Source organism: Liolophura sinensis, chromosome 8, assembly GCF_032854445.1.
Source record: "Liolophura sinensis isolate JHLJ2023 chromosome 8, CUHK_Ljap_v2, whole genome shotgun sequence".
In the NCBI taxonomy this organism is placed as follows: domain Eukaryota; kingdom Metazoa; phylum Mollusca; class Polyplacophora; order Chitonida; family Chitonidae; genus Liolophura; species Liolophura sinensis.
This window is the reverse complement of record NC_088302.1, coordinates 12,360,777-12,379,442: the sequence shown is the minus strand read 5'-3', so window position 1 is coordinate 12,379,442 and position 18,666 is coordinate 12,360,777. Positions and strand designations below refer to the sequence as shown.

Here is an 18,666-nt window from a genome sequence, read left to right as displayed (position 1 = left end):
CCAAAATACATATGTGTGGAGAAAATTGTCCACTAATATCGTTACGGGTAGCAATAGTCAGGAAAATATGTCTCATAATATTCTCGCGAATTCCTTTTTACGCTGAATCTCCTGTGAGTCGTTACGTCCGAGGCATTGTTTTATTCCCTATCCTCAAAACCTTAAAGAAGATAATCTCCAATCCAAACTCAATGAACTCTAATAAGCTCAACAGACTTGCACCAATGAAAATTCCCAACTGACCCCCAAATGTACCTGAAATTGTAAAACGAAATATATTGAAGTGGTAGTAGATCCAGAAAAGTTTTCCTTCTCCTTCAAGATCAGCCATTAAGGGACAACACAAAAGATAAATGGTGACATATAAAACCTTTTATTAAAGAGACTATAGTAGGTATTTTTGGTAAAAAAAATCCATATTTTCTCTTCAGGACTTTATTTTACAAAGGTGTCGCACACTCAGTGCAGCGAATCTCTCGAACAGTTATATTTATTTATTTATTGATTAGTTTGAATGGTGTTTTACCGTATTCAAGAATATTTCACTTATGCGACGGTGGGAAGAGACTGGTGGAAACCCACGACCATCTGCAGGTTACTGGAAGACTTTCCCACGTAAGGTCGCAGAGGATGCCAACATGAGCTGGACCTGAACCCACTGTGACGGCATTGCTCCGAGGCTCATCTGTCATTGCGCCGCGCTGACACGCTAACTACCTCGGCCAGGGAGGTCCCCACGAGAAATTCTAGTATTAATTTATAACACGGTGGACTTATGTCAATATCCGCTTCCTCCTCGGTGCTACAACTGAAACTACAACATGACCTAAATTGCAACTGTTTGATTAATGAGATTAATTGTGTGTTTATTTGATGGTTTTACTAGATTTTGTGTTAGAGCGTAATTTGAGCTCGACATGCAAATACCTGTAACTGGTTTACTTACTTAACAGTTGAGCGTTGTGTGCAGACCGTAATTGGAGAAGGTCAGCAAACACCTGTCAATGCTGTTCTTACTTCACAGGAGGGCTAGTTTTTGTGTGCAGAGCATAATTTGCGAAGGTCAGCAAATACATATAATTGCTTACTTACTCATAATTGATTCGAAGTCAAACTCGGGAACTTGGTTAATAGACTCGATCAGGAATTCGTCGTACGCCAGAGTAAGCTTGAGATAGTTGCTCCGAAACCTGCAAATAAATGTAAGCCGAATTGCCAAGAAATATGTGCATTTAATTTTGTTCAGCGTTATGAAAGTGGTTAAAACATTTAAACTTCCATTTTACACAGTGTAAATCAAATATTGTGGACTGGTATTCACGTCTCCTACCTATGGGTTTTTTTTTTTTTAACTCCTGCTGAGAAGCGAGATTTCGCATTGATATACATAACTTGTATCCTCGTCTGGACTTTGAGTCTTGCCGTGGTTGACTCACTTACTCTGCCTCAGTTATGGTCAGGTTGAAGATGGCCTGTATCTGCTCCATTAGAGCAGAAGACGGATAATCGCCCATAGAAACCTCCGCGTTGTAGATGTTCATCTTACACGGGATTGGACAGCCACACGTCCAGGAGATGTTCTCAGTCATGAAACGTTCTACAACGCAAATAGCATGATGACATGAAGAATAAACCGCTCAACGCCACATCGGCAATGTTTCAGCCATGTCATGATGAGCAAAGTATATATTTCATCAAATTAAGTGTCAATGCGTCAACTGAGAACATGCAAGATAATACTTGTGGCCCTGGAGAGCAATGGACCTCGTTTAACTATACAGTCTGAGCTCCCTCAGATCGTATGGAAACCCAGGTGTCGTTATTCCTCTATTACTTACCAGAAATACCGCATTCTGTAATAAGATTTATGTAATGTCTTCATTGACACACCTACACCACTATTTACGTGGCCATTTCCTACACGCTGAAGAGTCAAGCCTACAGTCTCAAATTTCAGTTGCACCTGTCATATCAAAGCATACTCTTTCAAAGTTTTTTTTTTAAATTTGTGGCCCACAAATGTAAATAAATCTACCTGTAATCTAAGTATATAGCTTAAAGGTAGAGAAAACATAAAAATAACATAAAGTTCAGATGAAAGAGTGGGAAAAGCTATTCCTACATGTGGTCTTCAATATTTTTTCCGATTTTTACTGACATGACAGCAGTCAGGTTTATGGGCGGAGAAAACTAAAGTTTTACTGACATGACAGCAGTCAGGTTTATGGGTGGAGAAAACCAAAGTTTTACTAACATGACAGCAGTCAGATTTTCGGGTGGAGAAAACCAAAGTTTTACTGACATGACAGCAGTCAGATTTACGGGTGGAGAAAAACAAAGTTTTACTAACATGACAGCAGTCAGATTTACGGGTGGAGAAAACCAAAGTTTACTGACACGACAGCAGTCAGGTTTACGGGGGATGAAAACCAAAGTTTTACTGACATGGCAGCAGTCAGGTTGACGGGTACAGAAAACTAAAGTTTTACTGACATGGCAGCAGTGGGGTTTACGTGTGGAGAAAACCAAAGTTTTACTGACATGACAGCAGTCTGGTTTACAGGTGGAGAAAACCAAAGCTTTACTGACATGACAGCAGTCAGGTTTACGGCTAATGAAAACCAATGTGTTCGGAATAAACCACCGCGACAATTTGTGTTTATAAGAATGTGTTCCCGTTGGAAAGATATGGAACAATGTTACAAATGTCCTGGAGTTTCAAATGAGACATGCGGTTAACGTTCATTGAATTCAGATCATTCAGCAAATTAAAATCTGTATGACATGTTAATGAAGGCACTCTGGTTTCCTCAATCCATGTGACGTTTCAGCCGTGTGAAAATTCAGAAAATTCTTGAGCACACTAATCAAACAATGAAATTAATAAAAATCATGACACCTCAATTTAGAATTAATACCATTTTTAAACTATGCTTCACCCATGTCCATTAACTTTGTTTGTTCGCGACCCAAATCGCCTTTATCTGGTGACACGTAACAATGCAAGATCTACACATGGATTGGTTTGAAGTTCATATTCTTGCAAGGAAAATGAAGTTAGAACACTTTTTGTAATTCATAATGTTAAAGTCCATAAACTCGGTTTCGACGGCAGAACCCATCGCCTTAATTATGCATTAATTATGCAAAAACCAGTAGCATTCTGAAGAATGATCGAAATTCAACAGGTTTTAACTGAGGGCGACACCAGTTACCCAAACTGCTATCGAATTCACTGTAAATCCGGTTTCAGACACCGCCATGTTTGAAACTGTTTACACGTTTTAGTATAATGTAGTCTTAATAAATGAATTTTATTTTATCTGACGGCAATATGGTTTTAGAGCTGGATGTTAGGAAATTAAAACGATGTAGTCTATTCACAAGGGCAGTGGTGTAGGCTTTGTTATTGTGTGCAGTTTGTTCTAAGTGGTTGTTGGTGCAGCCATTGTGAAACAAAATACTCTCCAAGCCCATTGTCCTGCATCCAACTTGTTTTTGAGTAATTATGACATGATGAGATAAAATAATCAAAGGCTGAACTCACCAAATGCTGGGACGTGGCATTCCAAGATTTCCCTTCCGTTGCACAGTGTGGCGTTTCCTGGTAAAATAATTTAGTAGAGCAAACATTTCTAATGATCTCTAATGATTTTCACCATACACGTGTTACTGCCATATATTATGTTTGTTAATTCAGTTACTTGTGGCACATACTACATGTACGCGTGTACAACAGTACAACACACCGGTATTGCCGAAAAGAATCAGAGGCGTAACTTTAAAGTCTTTTTGTTGTTTTTAGGGAAGTGGAAAGTAAGCATAACTTTTTTGGGGAGAGGGTGGGAAGTAAGCGAATTTAAAAGGTTGTTTGTTTGTTTCTTTGTTTGTTTTCGGGAGGGTGTGGGAGGGGGTAGGCGTAACTTAAGCCTTGGACATACAGCAAATGGTCACAGCCACTATCATGACTGACCCAAGACATATAATTAACAACAACTTATAATTGCCAGCCTATGTAAAAAAAAATCGCAAAAATTTCTGTTTGCATAATTGTGTGACGAAATGGTCCCATCAGGTAATGATATAAAGAAGGTAGAAAGGCTGTTTTGATGCATTTATATAAGTACTTATTTAAGTGGTATTTTACGCCGTACTCGAAACGTTGTTTTGATAAACACAACTGTTTTATAAAATCAGGCTATACCTTCCATAAACACAACACTAAAGCTAAACGTAAATATGCCTGGACAAAGTATCAGACGTAAATTTCTTTTGTGATGTTGCATAACCGAGATATCGCAGTTCAGAGGAACACACATTGATATAATCCAAAGCGTCGACATGTTATAAAGCTTGACCAATCAGGCGCGAGGTTTTCTATAACACGAGTGACGCAACAGCGTCATTCCGGTTTCTCTCATATGGCATCGTAAGAATTGCACATGAAAAGTTGTTTTTCTTTTCTGATCTTGTAGACGTTGGAACTGTTAACCCAAATATACCGAAAAATGAAAGTATAGTTTTAAAGCCGTGGGGAATTATTTATGTAGGATCCACAGATTTTAGGCCATATTACTGTGGCAAAAGTTCTCCATGGATTGACCATTGCTGATTAAAACCGGGAGATAACCAAGATTATATTATTTGATGGTGTGTTTGTTTCTACTTGTCACAAAACGCTACTCCAAAAATATCAATAAATAAATAATACAAACAGAATGTTCATAGCGTATTAGGAACAGCGTTTAGGTTTACCTCTGTCAAATATTGCCCTACATCCACAGACTTTGTAGATATAGTGAGAGCGACATTCCGAGAAGCACGCCATGATGTCATAGCGATCGTACAACGTCAGCATGTTCTGAAAGTCCGGCGCCGAGGTATTTCTGCACACCATCCCAAACGGTAACTTATATGGCGGCGGAAGATAGTTTACCTGCAAATCAAGAATTCACAAAGTAAGGTTACGTCTGTTTCACAATGTTACTTGCCTGAATGTTATTGTTATTTTAAGTTTAAAAATTAAATATTTCACTGACATGAAATGATATCAGGATGTCCCGTTGCACCAGGCTATTTTGTTACATATTCATATTTATCTTATTATTACTATTGTTATGATAGTTTATTATTATTATGATAGTTTATTATTATTATTATGATAGTTTATTATTGTTTATTATACATTTGACTACTGAAGAATCAATTCACATAAGACATCACAGACATTCAAAGATCAAAGTCACAAAAACTGAGTTAAAATGCAAAGATTTCGTAATGTAGTAAAAGATTTGGGGAAAAATAATTTGAATTGGCTTCATATTGCAACTCCAAGTTGTTCCTTGAGCCAGATCAGGTTCGATCAGGTTGTCCAGTTCATATGTAAAATGCCTATAATTACTGCCAGCTATCGTACCCTCTCATGATTTGATTCTCTATTATTGGTGTGTAACAGTGACAAAAATGTAAGAGTGGCGATAGTTTTGGAAACATTACACCAGAGTTACGGTCTATACTGTGTTAGAATTTGCATAAAGTTATGCAAAATATGATTTATCACAAACATGAGATATGTATAGTTGTAACCTGCTTAAGTTTCAGAGAGCCTTTGGTTGCTTTTCCCGGCGCCACATTAAACCCTCTTCCTTCTACCAGAGGAGTTTCTTCTGGGTCATGCAGTAAAACCTGACAATCACAAAATTATTGTACATTCACAAACCTATTACCAAAAGTGTTATTTGATCTGGAAATTTTAAAATTGTAGTGAACATGATGGAATGAGTTCTTGTCTTTTATTTATTTATTTACGTTGATTTGCGTTTTACAATGAACAGAAAAATGTTTTAGGGGCTTACGTGGGCGATTGGTTGGCCTGCGAGTGCAACACAATACAATAAAACGCTTACAGTATAGAGGGAAAAAACCAGAGTAGCAAATGGTCAAATGTAACCAGTAACATAACACCTCTTGTCAATTTACCAGAGTTAGGGATTTATTCTGATTAATCGTACCCTGTTATCGAGTCTCATGAAAAATAAGGTAAAAAACTGCAGCGATTGAATTACTTTAAGTGCTGCGTTGTCAACACATTTAACACACAATAACATTAAAACAATGCAAAGGAACCCGGCCTCTGGGGTGCTTCGTCCACCAGCAGAATCCTGGTTTGTGCTAGAATGCAATATAATAAAAGACTCACAGTATATATAAATAGCCCGTGACCTTAAGCTGATTTCCTCCCCTATCGAATGTGGGGAAGTTTTCCAGGAACCTGCGGGTAGTTATGGGTTTCTCCCAGGCTCTATGTGGTTACCTTCCCATTGTAATGCTGGTTGACTAACCCTAAGTGAAACATTCTTGAGTACGGCATAACACACCAATAAAATAAATCAAATGAAAAAATAAATCAAACAAGTTTCCCCATTTACGAGAGCAGCCTAGTTTAAAAGCCATATCAGTATGTGCTCGTTTTGTAACTGACTAACCAGTGTAAGTTTATATATGACTATCATTCGGTTAAGAAGAAATTAGGGAAAGTCGTCGTTTTGTGGAGTGATGCTCAGTGATAGAATAAAGATCACCTATTAATTGACCAAAAGATACAGAATGTCGAACAAAAATGCAAAGAAGTAGTGCAATTATTATAACATGCCGAAATTAGCATATGATAGTAATAATCCATTTTCTCATCCTCAGAAATTGTAAACTGATCAGTGATACTAGGTGGATTTACATCGACAACCATATTGAGCTGAATCTGTGAGGTTAGAGAATAGAAGAATCTATGTCTCGAAACAGACATTCGTATATCAGCCGACAACTAAAATATATATATATATTTATATATACATATATATATATATATATATATATATATATATATATATATATATATAAAGTTAGCGGATCATCAGTATACCGTTTATTTTTTTATTTATGTATTTATTTGATTGGTGTTTTACGCCGTACTCAAGAATATTTCACCTATACGACGGCGGCCGGCATTATGGGGGCGGCCCTGGGGAAACACCCGACCATCCGCAGGTTGCTGACTGACCTTCCCACTTACGGCCGAAGCGGAAGCCAGCATGAGCTGGATTTGAACTCGCAGCGACCGCATTGGTGAGAGGCTCCTGGGCCATTGCGCTGCGCTAGGGCGCTATCCAACTGAGCCACGAAGGTCTCCCCCCCAGTATACCGTTAAGTTTGTAAGAAAGATCGGGCTTTGGAGAACATTACTCCTTAATTTATGAATTTATTGGTGTTTTACGCCGTACTTAAGAATATTTCACTTAAACGACAGCGGCCAGCATTACGGTGGGAGAAAACCGGGCATAGCCCGGAGGTCCCCCAAAAACTTTCCATGGATTACTCCGAAATAGTTAATATAATAATTACTCCTGCAGTGATATTGGTACGAGAACAGGTATAAGTCAGCCAAAAGGGGAGCACGATTTGTACCTGTCGGATTACCTGTACTTTGTTGATATAAGCTTTCCCCGAATTTCACATAGTCGTTTTAATGAGAACTTCAAGCAACTCGATGAACAACGTAGCATCCCATAAATGGTAACCCTAACATGTAGTGGAACTGAAGAAGACGTTTTTGCCTTTGACGTTCATGTTAGGTGACCAGTTTTGCTAAACACCGATACAGTTAACGATCAAATTCTATCAATTAAATCTGTGTGAGGAATAGTTGTATAGGGAGTGGTGAAATCCCAAGTAGAGACATCCTCATACGGCACGTGTACTTGAGTGTCTAGTTCTCCAGTTTGGAGTTTATAAGAGTCCACATACAGTTGACCCCAGACTTTGTTCCAATTGCACAACGGTAGTTTACCAAAATAACTGTACTTCTTGCAATGTCTACGTTAGTGGAGTAGATGCAAGTTTTCTCGACCCTACAATGAGGCGAGCTTTCTATGGGAATTTAAACATTTTTGGAATTCAGTAAAGTTGTGGTATGTCGGAGCGATGAGAAGGTACGGATACTCTTCTGTTTGAGAAAAAGCAGATATTTTTTTTAAATAGTTTCTCCAGAGAATTAGTTATTATAGAATAGGTTGATGTTGCGGAAGTTGTTGTGGTGATATTAACCTCCTATAAAAGAACCTGCCTGGTAGTTACACTTCTTGCAGACAAATTATTAGCTTTGTCCAAAGGAACAATAACGTATTTTCTCTTCTTTCTCTGTCACACAAGCATCAGTATTAACCAATGACCTCTTAGCATTTGCTTAATTAATTCTTTTTGGATACTCAATGTATATTGGTAGGAAATGCATGGGATCGCTCTCATTTGTTGATGTAATTCGGCACAGCAATGGAATTCTGAAGCGGTACCAACCATGGTCAGAAGCAGAAATAATCTTGGTCTTTTAACAGCTGTTTTATCCTGATTTATTTTCTGTGATAACCCACCCTTAGCTGTAATTCCCTTCTACCGATAGAAGTAAATAATTATTCAAACGATTAATTTACAAAAGTAAGAACCAAACTGCCCAAAAGTCTTCGGTTTTGGCTTACCCTAAGTCCAGCTACGTCATTGTCAGATCCCAGAATGTATTCATGCTGCATTATTTTGGCTACGACCGTAAGACCGTACTTGCTGCCTGCGTGCATAGAGTACCTGGGAGTTGAATTCTGCTCCCGCCCATTGAAAGTGAAACACATACCGAAGTCCGTCTTCTGCACTTTGAAAATATCCTTGCATTCATAGATCTTGTTGTCCCAAGAGCAAAACATGAGGGTTTCCACAAGAGGATGACCTATGTATTCCAAGTACAACTCCATTTCCTCGACCGCTTTCTGATCCATTGTATAATTCCAAATAGGATCGCTCCAGTTAATGGCCGGGCTCATTTGGCCCAAGTCGGACATGGCAAGTTGGATCTGGCGTATAGCCGGATCGTCGCCAACCACAGACTTCCGGAATTGGTTTAAACTACAGAGTGTGACGGCCGGAAAGGGCAGACCAGCCGTGAATTCCATGCTCTGCTGTGTTATGGTCGGGTACTCAAGTATGACAACAACCTGGGAGAAGACTGTATATAACAAACCCGACAACATGCCGAGAAAGGCCAGGCACCAAAAACCACTGTAACGAAACAAATCAGCCAAAATATGATTTACTGGTTCATTGATTCATTCATTTGTTGGTTGACTGGTCGATTGATTTATTGATTGATTGATTGATTGATTCGTTGGTTGATGGATTAATGGATGATTCGTTGATTCATATATTGATTGGTTCCTTGATTCATTAATTGGTTTGTTAATTGGTTTGTTTGATTGAATAATTGATTGATATGTTGATCAGGATTGATGAAATTTGGTTTCAAACACGATATGTGCCTCATATTTGAAAGTTTGTTTATTGAATGGGAAAATGGAATGAACGAGCTTCTTTCAGCACATGAAAGTCTTTAAGCTCACAATCCACCAAACACATCCAAGGCTGTTGTTTTTCAAAGACTTTCTGCATTAAGAATTATTGTCCTTTATTGCTTTGTTGATTGGCTCGCGTGATTGACTGGCTGATTGATTTGCTGGATGATTGATTTATTGGTTGATTGATTTGTTGGTTAGGTGGATGTCCGTCGGTTAATTTATCGATCGGCTGATTAGACCTTTGTTGGTTGATTAATTGATTGATTGATTGATTGATGGACTGATTGCTTGATTGAAGGATATATGGGTCGATAGAGGTGTGAACGGACAGGATTAAGTATTTGAAATAACGATTCAATATCTAATGCTGACCACATTTTAAAAAATTGATTGAAGAAATATACATGTAGAATCCAAACCATAGTTAAAATGCATCTATAAGTTTCTGCTTTATTTTGCTATTTATCCACAAGCTCTGATTTCGTTTTAAGTGTCTGAATGATTACAGAAATTTGGTATTTCTAATCAAAGATTTTGAAAGAGCTCGAATACAAATACTTTGGTTAGCGTTTGAGGGTTTTATAATTTTCGCGCACAATTGGTAAGTTTAGTACTACGCAATCAATAGCGCAGAGAACTCCTCAAAAGCATTAATAATATAAGAGAACTTGGTTCTGTCAATTCGTGATTATACAGATAAAAACAGATAATAGAATGACTTTACTCTAAAAGAAAGATCAATCATTTTAGGTTTCTAATCTAGGTTTTAGATGATTCTGTTTGAGGTTCAATGATGAAAATCGTTAATGTTTTTTACATCTGCTTTGAAAGGCAGGGTTATTCACAGATTGTTGAACAGGTGGGTGAAGGAAAGCCACAGTGTAGCATCTTTGACTTTCGTTCTTTATGAATGCACATTTTAAGTGTTATCATGGATTTGAAAAAATAGATTATAGCCATTCAAAATTGAAGTCATTTATCAAGCTTCCAGCTGATATACTCCGCATAAAATATGGAAATAAAATCCGCTGAATGTATAATTTTATCGTTATCGGTATAAATTTTTATTCGTCCATGGCCTTGATCAATAAAACACAGTCTTATTTGTCAGAAAATTACTGAATAGAATACCGTTGTGTGAGGTAAACTGCTCATAAGGCTGACTTACCGTCTAAACAGACCATGCTGAGAGGTGTGCCGAAGTCCGTGTACCGTTGCATTTTGAGAGAATTCTTGGAACAGGCTTAGTTTCTGGTTCCGTTTTTCTGGGGAAAAGTCTTCGACTTGATCCACCCAGCTGTTCACTTTTGTTGATTTCACCTCATCGGTTTTCATCCTGAACAGTGGATCTTCTAGCGCGAGACAGCTTCTAGAGTCACCATAACACCATGGCAGTAATTTCACAGCTTTGTCCAAATGGTATATCTCGTCACTGAAGATAAGCGTGATCGAACCGCCTTGATAGTATGATTGGAGTGAGACCAGCAAACATTTTCAGAGCGTAGGTAAACTACAGATATCCCTGTGTTATCAATAGAACTCTTAGAAGGCCATTAGCTTTTCTAAATATTTCGATATCAAATCAATATCCCGTAATAATGTCTCCCTCTGCTTTGACATATCGAAGAGACTTGGGACAAAGGCATTGGCGGAGAACGTTTACTAACTCTCCGGGTGAATGGTCTCGTATAAATCCTTACAAATCGTGAATTGGACACTTATAACCTGCATTTGCTGAACCGTTAGATCCCATGTACCTGGGTGGGAGGGGCGTGATCTGGGTTATTATCGATTGCGTGCAACATTGCCGGAAACGTAACCAAACAGTGTACCAATGTGGACAGCAGAACATCTATGGAACTTAGATAGGGTTAACAAGCTACTGCCTTCGTTAAGATGGCTACCCTGTCATTTTACCTTGTCTCCTCAAGAATACTACACTTATACAACAGCGGAAACCGTGAAAAAACCCACGACCACCAGGCTGTTGACAGAGCTGCTCACGAACGACAGGAGAGGAAGCCAATATGAGCTGGACTTTAACTCACAAGGGCCGAAGTGTCACCTTACTTCCCCAACTGAACATAATACAGTTTTTTTTTTGTTTTTTCAACGTCAGTTTTATGGGTGAAGGGCACTGGAAAAATTAGAATTATCTTCTGAAGTATACCCTTGGGTGGTTTTGATTGTCAAATGCTGCTAACATAATGGTACTCTGCCAGTGGTTTTATCTAAACACGAATACCAATAATAATAAACGCGACGCCATTTTGCACTTGGTAGTTACTCTGTTGCCGTAATTGCGTAACCCTAGAACAGCGTTTTGCAAAATCCACTGCTTTCTTTAAATAGAAATAGCTGACTTACGATGTACTGAATCAAACTTCCTCTTCGTTTTCAAATTTCGCAATCTCCATACATATTCTCTGTATTTGTTTTTGGTCAAGACCGAGAATAGTCAAGCAAGAAAAGTGTATTGTTAATGTAGAGATGTGTTGTTCAAATCATAGCAAATAAAAAAGTTTGTGTGTGGTAATAATGATGATATCTCTGGCATTCTTCATTCTGCCGTTTTCATCATACCTATAACGCCAAGATCACTGAGATTACTGTAGTATTTCCAGCGATGATTAATAACTGGGTTTTCGCATCAGCAACTCTGTCCGTTAATTGATTTCATACGGTCTTAGCTTATACCCGCGAATAACGCACCTACATCCGCACAAACTGTTAAACGCTACTAGCAGTTCACCCCGCTTTTGTTTGTCTCGTACTTAATTTGTCTATACTTGTTTTGCCCAAGACCGTGTGTACTCAAACAAGAAACATGTATTGTTAATGTAGAGATGTGGTATCGAAATCATATCAAACAAAAGTAGGTTATGTATCGTAATGAAGATAAAATCTCTGCACCGTTTTCACCAGGAGCATTGTCAAGCCGTTTTGATTACCTGAGGCATTAAGTTCTCGCGTGACCGTCACGAGATGCCAGTCATGTTTACTCATCCACGTAAATCACTTAGTTCTGTTTGCGTAAAATAGGCACTAATAAAACGGGTTGGTCATAAAAGTGTTTCCAGCGGGTGAGTGCGTCATTAGTTGTTGTCAAAAGAGGCCTGATCGATATGTTCTGTTTCTGATATTTAATTATGAGTCAGTTCATTTAATTGTTTGTTTGTGTTTAATAATGGCCCACCCAAGAAGATGTGGAGGGAGCCAGAGTGTCCGTAATAATCTACCGCCCTTTGATAAGGCCCCTGGTGTAGGGATATACAGAGCGACCACTGGTGAGAGACAGCTGACCTCGGACTGAGACAGCCGTGGGAACGACAGACAAAGACTGGATCCAGAAGTGAAGACACGTGCTACATACTTGAAGAGGCTGAGCCATCCTGACAGGAGTAGTGTACAGCTGGCGTCAGAACTTCATATGCGGCCTGATATGTTCTGTTGGAATAGCCTAATAGTGTGTGGTTGGGCTGTCGTGAGTGGCATATTTCGGCGACTGACTTCCGCAGAAAAGTACATATAAAATAATTTCTTTTTTCTGTGTTAGTTTGCGTTGTAGAATTTTGATAGCCGTTTATTGGATTTTATGTAAACAAATATTTTTGGCCTTGGGAGTCGCTGTAGTTATAATTTTGTCAAAACGATAGGTTCTTTCGATTTGAGTATAACTTTGACGAATGTCTTATTTTAAGGGAAAACCCCTTTTTTATATACATTTATTTATCGGTCACAAGTGTTGCGCATGCCCACACCGTTATTAATACACAGCAACCAAAACACCAACGAAGCACCGTTGAGGGTTCTCATATACATATTGGGCCTGTATCCCCAGTCAGTCACTATATACACCACCCAACACAAACGAAGCTCCGTTGATGGTTCCTGGGCTGGTGTTTGGCGGCCGGAACTGAGGCATGGTCGTGCCGCAGGTCAACGGTGAGATCATTCTGATCTTTTATCAATATTAGTAACATTATTGTGGACGGGTTGCCGAACGCCGCTCGTCGATTGTTATATTTTGGAATAGATTGACATGTGTTAGGAACTATTGTTTAGAGCTGTGTAGGCAGTGTACAGTGACTGGTGGTCAGTGCCCGAGTGTTTAACCTAAGTGATTAGCCCTTATAGTTTTTTAGCCACTATGCGGATTATTGTCTAATCGTAGGTACACTTAGCAGGGTGTTTAGTAGTAAGTTATTTCGCGCTTGTGGCCAGTTGTTTGACCTTAGTAGTGCAGAATGAGTATTTCACTAATGGAGATGAGAAGGGGGTGCAGAGGAATTGCTGGTAGCCGATGTGCAAGCTCTTAAGTCACTCACCGGACAGTCGATGAGGGTCGTCAGGGGTGCTGCCTCATACCCCCAACTCTGTAGATGAAAGACCCTATTCAACGACACAGGTTTCATCGCCCAATCATGAGTTGCCCGGGGAAGGAGTAGCTAGTGATAGGGCATGGCTGCAAGCTAAGGAGATACTCGAGATGGAGAGTCAGAAAGTAAATTTAATAATTGGGGAGGGGTCCTCCGCGGCTCATTTGGTTATTCTCAGTTGAGAATGTGATGTGAGTAATAGACGTAGGCCCTGTACGGGAAGATTTGTTGCTGTGTAGCGATTTTCTGGCAAATTGAAAGTGTTTAATTGACTTCGATAAGAATTTGTTGCATTTGGATGAACTGATGGTCCCCGCAGTAGCTAAGGTGAGCCCATTTGGGGAGAATGTGACAGTAATGAGAGTTAATGTGGCGAGTGATGTGACCATTCCGCCCTATAGTGCCCAAGTCATCTCCGGGCAGGTTGATAAAAGAAGTGACATGGCGGGGGATTTCGTCATTGAGCCTGTGGGAAGTTTAGGAGGATTGCTTGTGCCTATGGTGGTGGTGAAAGGTGGTTCCCAGGTGCCCATGATGGTCCATGATGATTGGTTGTGCCGTGCCAGCGGTAATGACTGAGTCGGAAGTGGGGAGGGAATACGGAGCCGAGGATACGGAATCATGAGGCTACGGGGGAGCAAATGAGTGAGTTGTTTGAACGAGAGCGAGGCAGCGGGGTTACGGTCTCGGTTAGTCGAATTTGAGGATGTTTTCGCTCGACATGATTTAGACCTAGGAAAAATTTCACTCAGTCCACCGTAAAACTGAGACGGGAGAACAGCTCCTGTGCACCAGCGTATGCGGCGCACACCCTTAGGATTTGAAGGAGAGGAAGAAAAGCATTTGAGGGCAATGTGTGAGGCGTCGGAATCTGAGTGGACCTCGGCGCCGGTGTTAAGCTGGAAGAAGGATGTGTCTATCTGATTATTGAATGCTAAGACAATTAAGGATGCCTTCCCCTTGCCTGATAAAGGAGTGTCTGGATACCTTGAGCGGTTCGGCGTTTTTTTTTCTAGCACTTTAGATTTAGCAGCCGGGTATTGGTGACGCAGACCCCAGTAATGGCGATTCCGAGGGTGAAGGGCACCTTAGGATACCGATGCTTCGAACCTTGCGGTGGGGGCAGCCCTCTCGCAAGTGAAGGATAGTGTAGAGCGTACTGATTCGTACCACTCGTAAGGTGTTGCTAGCGGCTGTTACTTTTGCCCAAGCATATCGCCACTATCTGTTAATTAGACCTATCCTGACACGGACAGATCACCATAGTTTGGTCTGGCTGACAAGATTTCGCCTGTAGAAAGGCAGTTAGCTCGGTTGCTTGAGGAATTAAGTCAGTATGACATGAAGATTGTGCATAGGGCAGGGAAACTACATGCTAATGCGGATGGGCTATCCCGTATCCCAGATCGAGCGGCTGCTTGCGAGTGTTACCAGGTAGGCAGTCGTCCAGAGACGCTCCCCTGTGGGGGGTGTGAATGCTGAAGCAGGGCTCCTGTCCTGCGGGAAAGGTTTGAAATAGACGTAGATGATGTTGTGTCCCCATCGTTGGCGTGTGTGTGTCGGGGAGGGGGGGGGGGGGGCCTCGGGAGAAGTGTAGGATGGTAGTGTGGGGCCTCTGAGGCCGTGCGAGACGGTAGAGTCAAAGGAATGGCGAGGGGGGGGGAGGCTTCCCCTGCCCTATGATGGTAGAGCCAAAGATAGGGAGTGAGATGCTCCCCATCCCTAAATTCGACTGCATGGCAAATCGATTAAGAGGCTTTTGATAGTGAGGATGGGTAGCCAGAGACTGAGTTTAATTACCCTTTGACGAAGCCCTGGAGAACGAACATGATGTTAAGGCGGCTGGTCATTTGTTGCGAGCGAAAAAGTCGGGACGGTATGGTAGGGACTGAAACAGGTTCGTGGCTACTTGTTGGAGCAAGGGAGCCGTATGGCCCGACAGGGGAAGTTGGGGTCATACCATATATATATATATATATATATATATATATATATATATATATATATATATATATATATATATATATATATATATATATATATATATATATATATATATATAGTGTAGGCTAGTTTTCTAAATGGAGTGGAGTTCGCCCTTCAGCCGAACAGGTGGCGAAAGCATTTCTTGATGGTCAGGCCTTTTACCGGCTGTTCGACATTAAAAAACGCTAGAACAACGCCTTACCGTCCATGTTCTAATGGCCAGGTTGATCGGTATAACCGTACCCTGCTCCAGAAGATGGTTCACGCTTTGTTAGGTAATGTGTCCTTAGACTTGACTATTGGGGTGGCTACTAGGGCCAACGAGCAAGCATCGATGCCCTCTCCCTCCCTCCCTCCGCCTGTAAGAGCGAATACGGTCAGAAGCGTACGTATGAGGTGGGGGGATTTGAGGTATCGCCTAGAGAAGGCTGCTAAAGATGGCGGAAGTTGTGAGCTGCGCCCCACCTTCACGGGCCCCTGTGTAATTAGTTCGGTAATTGCACCTTCGCTGTACCGTGTGGAGGGCAATCGAGTATATTGCATCACGATTTGCTGAAATCTTGTCAGAAGAAGTTGCTTTGTAGGTCCGATGGCGTAGGCATAAACTGCTATTAGAGTTAGACGAGGAAACGCCGGAGGCAGTTTCGGAGAGACTCCACCCAATGAGGGTGGTAAGGAAGCAGTGTTTACCCGCTCCCCCGGTTAAGGGCCGGGGGTGATGGACCCGACAAGCAAGGCTAAGGGGGCGGGGGGGGGGGGGGTCTTTGGATATTCTACAGTCCGATTAGGGGGAGTGGTCAGAAGGGGAGAGAGCGAGCCTGTACGCGTGGAGATGGAGGTGCTCCCGGCCCCTGAGGAGGGCGGACTAGGTAATAGACGTATGATGGAGGTGGAGGATTGGCAGCATGAGGAGGGAGATAGAGCAGGGAGCCGGGGCGGGGTGCCTGAGATAGGCGACCCATAGTGGAAGAGAGGCCGGTTGGTGAAGGAGTGATTGTTGGGGTGGTGCCTACCCCGCATCAGTGCCCGATATGTGGGGTACTTGTACCCAAGAAGATGCGACGGCATGTGAAACACGCCTATTTTGCCCTGGTTCCTGAACCCTGGCAGCGTTACGCACCCAGATCGCCCTGTTCCGGGTGGTGGCCCGTTATCTGGGGGTGTATTGCCTGCAGGAGTGGCACCTGTCCGCATCCAATAACGTGGAGACTCTTTTCCTCTGGAAGGTGTTCTCCACAATCGTGGGCACCTTGCCGTCAAGGGGGAGGGGGGGAGCTCAAATCCTTGTGGGGCGAGATGCTTTTACTGCGGCACTGGCGATTTGTCGACAATGAGAGACCGAGCGGATGGACGGATCGAACTCCAGCAGGTGGTGTCGAGAGCTGGCAACCGGAGAGTTGCCGCTGGATATTTAATACACGGGTGGCGTGAACCCTCATCGCGCAGGCAGTGGTCTGGAGGGTGTGTGCCCTACTGGACATGATTCGGTGTTTGGTGCTGGGGGAGTCGGTCTGGAAGAGAAGGGCCACGTACGATGGGAGGTGGGCTCCGAGGGGCAGAGCCTGACTGATTTGTTGGCCTTGACTGTGGAGACCGGGAAAGCGAGGTGATGGTGCCTGTGCGAGGTTGACGGCAGTTGAAGGACCGCTGCATCCCGGCCTGCCGCCGGGTATTTCCACCCGGTCATTGCATCTGTGAGCAGGGGTTCATGGGGGAGGAGGCTGACATGATGGCCTGGGTCCGGGTGTTTCCCAACACCTTCTTTGAGACTGGCCCACAATCTCTTGGCGCCTGGGACGCGCGTCCTCCTGCGATCCTGGTGATCGCCCGACCCATGGAAGAAGACAACCCGGGGTCACCATGGAGTGTACGGCGGCTAGTGAGCATAATCGTATTTTGCGTTTGGCTCCTGAGCAGGCGCTCTCTTTCTTGTGTAAATGTGATCTGGAGTGGGCGAGAGCACTATTCCGGGGTAGTTCTGTAGATGGTGTAAGACATAACATTTTCCGGGGGGGGGATGCTCTTGCTGAAGTAAAGTATGCTGTGTCTTGCGGGGAGAGTCAGTACTCTTCCCCTGTGGCTTTAGATATTTTGGTGATGCTGGTTAAGTGTAGAGAGCGGTGTTTTTAACGTGCACAATGTTTTTAGATGTTTTCAGTCGTTTTTAATGACGACCCATTCATTCAAAAGGCAATAGAATGTAGTGATAAGGCCCTTGGTGTAGGGAACAGTAGACAAAGACTGGGCCCAGAAGAGGCTGAGCCACCCTGACAAGGGTAGCCCACAGATAGGGGCACATGTTCCCTTTAGCACCGTTGTTTTGACATATTTGCGATCCCGGTAAGATTGTCTAGTCTGTTTGGTCATTGTCAGCCATGCTAAAGCAAGGTTCCTGTTTGTCGTCAGATTTCTGACCATTTTGATTGTAACATCTGTACCTGAGAATCATTAGACACTGTGTTGATCTGTTATGTCCAGTCTTTTAGTCTTTTTTTATTCAAGGCGTTTCTCCCTCTTTGTCAAATTGTGGTGTTGAATCCGGGTTATGTATGTAGGCCTTTAGTGTTCATCACCTGCACATTTTATAGAGACAAAGACTATGTGTTTTTGTTCCCGGGACATGTTGTTTCCCAACATGCATGACTTAGAAGCATGACTAACTGTTAATTCTTAACCCTGAACAGTGTAATATTTGAACTGTTGTGAGATATGTGATCAGGTTATGATTGTTCCTACATTTTAATGCCCTATTTTATTATAGGGTATTCACGCACTAGTTAACTTGGTTATAAATACGACCTTATCAATCATGAGTGGCCTGTATAAGGCAAAGTGCCCTGAATAGTTCGTTTCATAACATGTAGCAGGCACGAAAACATATCCTTGTCGGACAGACGTGTTTTCCGAGC

At 41.9% G+C, this 18,666-nt stretch overlaps 1 protein-coding gene across 1 annotated transcript; it reads right to left on the bottom strand.

Moving 5' to 3' along the window:
• Nucleotides 1-121: 121 nt before the first annotated feature.
• Nucleotides 122-10,727, bottom strand: LOC135473195 (acid-sensing ion channel 2-like). Its single transcript, XM_064753037.1, has 7 exons — nucleotides 10,561-10,727; nucleotides 8,529-9,099; nucleotides 5,587-5,685; nucleotides 4,756-4,936; nucleotides 1,441-1,597; nucleotides 1,093-1,190; nucleotides 122-255 (listed from the first exon to the last, which is right to left on the bottom strand). The coding sequence occupies exons 1-7, from the start codon at nucleotides 10,725-10,727 to the stop codon at nucleotides 122-124; spliced, it is 1,407 nt and encodes a 468-aa protein (XP_064609107.1).
• Between the last annotated feature and the right edge of the window lie 7,939 nt (nucleotides 10,728-18,666).

Coding starts and splice junctions, on each gene's coding strand:
- LOC135473195 (XM_064753037.1), bottom strand. CDS start 10,727: ATGAAAACCGATGAGGTGAAATCAACAAAAGTGAACAGCTGGGTGGAT. Junction 4,937..5,586: donor GCTCTCTGAAACTTAAGCAG/GTTACAACTATA, acceptor CTTGATTTGCAG/GTAAACTATCTTCCGCCGCC. Junction 1,191..1,440: donor CTGACCATAACTGAGGCAGA/GTAAGTGAGTCA, acceptor ATTTATTTGCAG/GTTTCGGAGCAACTATCTCA.